At 38.6% G+C, this 3600-nt stretch overlaps 1 protein-coding gene across 1 annotated transcript; it reads right to left on the reverse strand.

Moving 5' to 3' along the window:
* Positions 1-910: 910 nt before the first annotated feature.
* On the reverse strand, positions 911-2965 carry NUDT7 (nudix (nucleoside diphosphate linked moiety X)-type motif 7). The gene is made up of 3 exons (XM_009324837.1): positions 2891-2965; positions 2319-2477; positions 911-1783 (listed from the first exon to the last, which is right to left on the reverse strand). Exons 1-3 carry the CDS (start codon positions 2921-2923, stop codon positions 1400-1402), a joined length of 576 nt encoding a protein of 191 aa, XP_009323112.1. The 5' UTR covers positions 2924-2965; the 3' UTR covers positions 911-1399.
* Positions 2966-3600: the final 635 nt, after the last annotated feature.

Here is a 3600-nt window from a genome sequence, read left to right on the forward strand (position 1 = left end):
CTGATATTTCAGTGCCTAAATGCTACTGTCCTAGCACAGCAGCTGAAGAGTGTTATGAATGCAATTATCAGAAGCTAAAAAAATAAATCTTAGAATTGGGTTTCCTAGAAAATGATAATAGCTATTAAAGCCATACTTGGGAAACATTTATTTGTAAAAAGGATGCATTTTGGTAAAGTCACAGCTAACTTCAGTATACTACAAAAGCTGCTTAATGTAAAAATCTGACTTCTACTCAATTACAGCACAGTTCACAGGAACTGCCAGCAACTTTTTTATCACACTTGTATCCATTAGTGAATAGAGGAGGAGCACAAAGCGCTAACACCCAGAAGAACAACTGAGTGTTTTTCTTCATCTTAGTCAAAACTAGCACTAGGGCACGTGACTCTGAGAGACACTGAATGCTTTCAGCTCACACTTGTTACTCAGAGAAGATCAGCTGTTTAAGGACTGGTAACTTGTTTACTTGCAAAGTACATCTCAAATCCAGCCTAAGTCGATTGTGCTTTTAAAAGCTTAACTATTTGGCAAAATGATCATGACCACTATGAATAAGCTGCTAGTTCACCAGCAATGAGGAAACAAGGATTCATAGCACAAAGAACATAAAGTATCTGACATTGCCAGGATGACTGGTAAAGGTTCAACTACAGATAAGCATTTTAGTCCTCATGAATACTGAACTCCACTTTTCTTTCCTTAAGGTGACTCCCTCTAGGAGCTGAGTGAGTGATGCTAACAAGATGCTGAAGAGCAAAGTTCAGTACTGTTGCCTGTATACTAAGTTTTTCATAGCCTACAGAATTTCCTTGTGAGAAATGTTAAATTGAGCAAGAGTAATAAAACTCATTAAACCTCCCTCTTCCCTCCACAAGCCCAGCCAACACAAAATAAGGCTGTGAAAGCACTTGCCACCTTTTGTATTTTATTGTGCATTTCTAAGTGCTTAAAGATACCAAGCAAGACTGTATGCATTATGTTGTCCATATGTAGTATGCCACACAGTAAGAGACAGGCAAATCCCCCAAAGTTTTCATATTCTAATTCAAACAGACAAAAATTAGGTAAAATAGTATTATCTCATTATACAAAAGGCAAACCACAGAAAGTGTCTTAGATCACACAAAATAAAGGCAGAAACTGAAACAGATCTTCCAAATCTGTATATTAAGTCCATCAAAAATACCATGTGCTTTTGGCAACTCTAAAACAGATTAAAAATTGTATGAATCTAGTTAGAGCTTGTCAACTTAGAAAGATTATTTAAAAATAAATTTTAGTAAGTTCCCAATTCAGAAGAAATTCAAGTGTGAAATTCAATCAAATAATAGGTACAAAGGGAATAAACAAAAACCTTTTTCCTCCTTCAATATAAATTAATTGCCAGACCAGTTTGTCATAGATTACTCTTTTTCCTTTCATATAAAGATGCATATAAATTCATGAAGTTATTCTCAGAGGATGAAATTAAGTTGTCAAGATCATAATCAACTTCAAAGGTAGGTCTCTTTCCAAAAATTACAAGAGCAAGAAATACAGCAAAGTGTGCAGTAAGTCCCCATATCCTGAATGACATTTTATGTTCATGGTCGTCATATGTAAAGCAGTGCACCCAACTTAAGTGACCAGATGAGTTTTTGTAAGGCAAGGTCTTGTAATTTAAGGGCTTGACAAAGTACTCCAATGGCACGATAAAAACGTCGCTCACTTCATCTGGATTAGGAACGGCCTGGAACGTATCCTCTATAAATCCTACAACTGGTGTTACCAAATGATTCATCTAAAAGAAAAAAAAAAAACAACAAAAACCCCAAACAGTAAGTTTGTACCAAGTAAAAGAATGTTCTTTATTTTAAAATTTTATCTCATCAAAATTTGATTTGTTACTGCTTATGTCCATTGCCTCAAGAAGAGTCTGCTATCACCTTCTCTGTAACCACCCCGGAGGTACTTGAAGAGAACAATTAGATCCCCTGCTAGCTTTCTCTTCTGCAGGCTGAGCAAACCCACTTCTTTCAGTCTCTCCTCATAATCCATGTGCTCCAGCCCCCTTCCTATCTTCGTGGCTCTCCACTAGGCTCCCACCAGTTTACCACTGTCTTTCTGGTACTCCAGTGTGTCCATAACTGGACATGGTACACCACATGTGGTCTCACAAATACCAAATAGAGAGCAAGAATCTCTTCCATGCACGCTTTAAGAAGCGGTGGTTATTTACAGTTACAGGTTTCAAAAGGTCATTATCAACCTTACAAAAGAAAATAACCCAAGCTCATTTTCTAATGATATGCTGACTTACTCAGTTTATTGCTTACTTTATCAATTCCAGGCACGAGCCTACAGATGACTTCCACCTTCTCTGGCTGGAGTCCCACTTCTTCTTTAGCTTCTCGGAGAGCAGTATCAATTTCATCTTTATCACTTGCTTCACTTTTACCTCCTGGAAAACACACTTCCCCTGGTGATCTTCTCAGCTAGAATTTAAAGGAGCACTACTGTTAAATGTAACAAGTTTTACATTTCTTCTCGGATCCACACAGACACTTGTTCATATTGCACTTTATGTTTGATTTATCTTTCTAGTCAAAGAAGCTGGAAATTGTGGTAAGAAGTTTCTGCAGATCAGAAGAAATATGCCTTATCAAGAGCTACACAGAAAAAAGTTGGGCCTATACTCAACTAATCCATGAACCCTCGTATCAGAAATACACATCACTTGTACAGTGTTGTGTAATTCACACTGTACATAACTTCAAAATTTACATTTTTCATCATCTTGCTTGAGTAAGAGACTGACAGATGAATCTAGACAGACAACTTGAATAGTGAGATTAAAATACTCAAGGTAAGAGCAAGAACTTCTAAAATACACATTTAAATAACATACCTTTAAGTACATTATAGTAATAGGCTTGCGCATCGAAGATCAGCAAAAAGCCCATTTACAAACAGTTTATCAGCTAAGTAACTACAATTATTAGGGTCTTAAAATTTCTAAGCAAGACCCAAAAAACTTCCATTTTTCAGCAACAAAAAACCAGACAAGTAAATAATCTCTGAATACAGGCAGTCGATCGGGATGGGGAGGGGTGGAAAACAAGAGCTGTAGAAGAGCTTGTAGAAGAAAACAAAATGCTGGCAGAAGAGTTCTGGGGGACTTGGGTTGTTGCCTTTCCTTTCATATATGAAAGGGAGAGAAGAGTAATATTAAATATAGATTGGAAAGTCACATTAATAAAAGCTGCACTGCATTGTCAGTTTTCTTATTTAAGTCATAGTAAACAATCAACATTTCCTTTTCTGATCTGGAAATCATCTTTTACTGTCACAGGTTCCTGGGTATCCGGCATTTTCCCAGCACGTAAATACCAGTCATCGGTGTATAAAAGCATCTGCTTGTCACCTTGGGCATGCTGCCTGGACTGGAGTTTGAACAGCAGGCCCAGAACGCGTGGTAAGGATGGGACTGGGGCGAACACCCGAGCGAGAACACGGCGAGCGCTTCCCTGTACGCATCTCGCCGATGCTTCACTCGCGTCCCTCGGAGAGCTCGGCCCCGCGGACGGCAGGTGCTGCGCTGCGGCAGGCCCCGGCCCC

This window comes from Pygoscelis adeliae, unplaced genomic scaffold (genome assembly GCF_000699105.1).
Source record: "Pygoscelis adeliae isolate BGI_AS28 unplaced genomic scaffold, ASM69910v1 Scaffold136, whole genome shotgun sequence".
NCBI classification, from domain to species: domain Eukaryota; kingdom Metazoa; phylum Chordata; class Aves; order Sphenisciformes; family Spheniscidae; genus Pygoscelis; species Pygoscelis adeliae.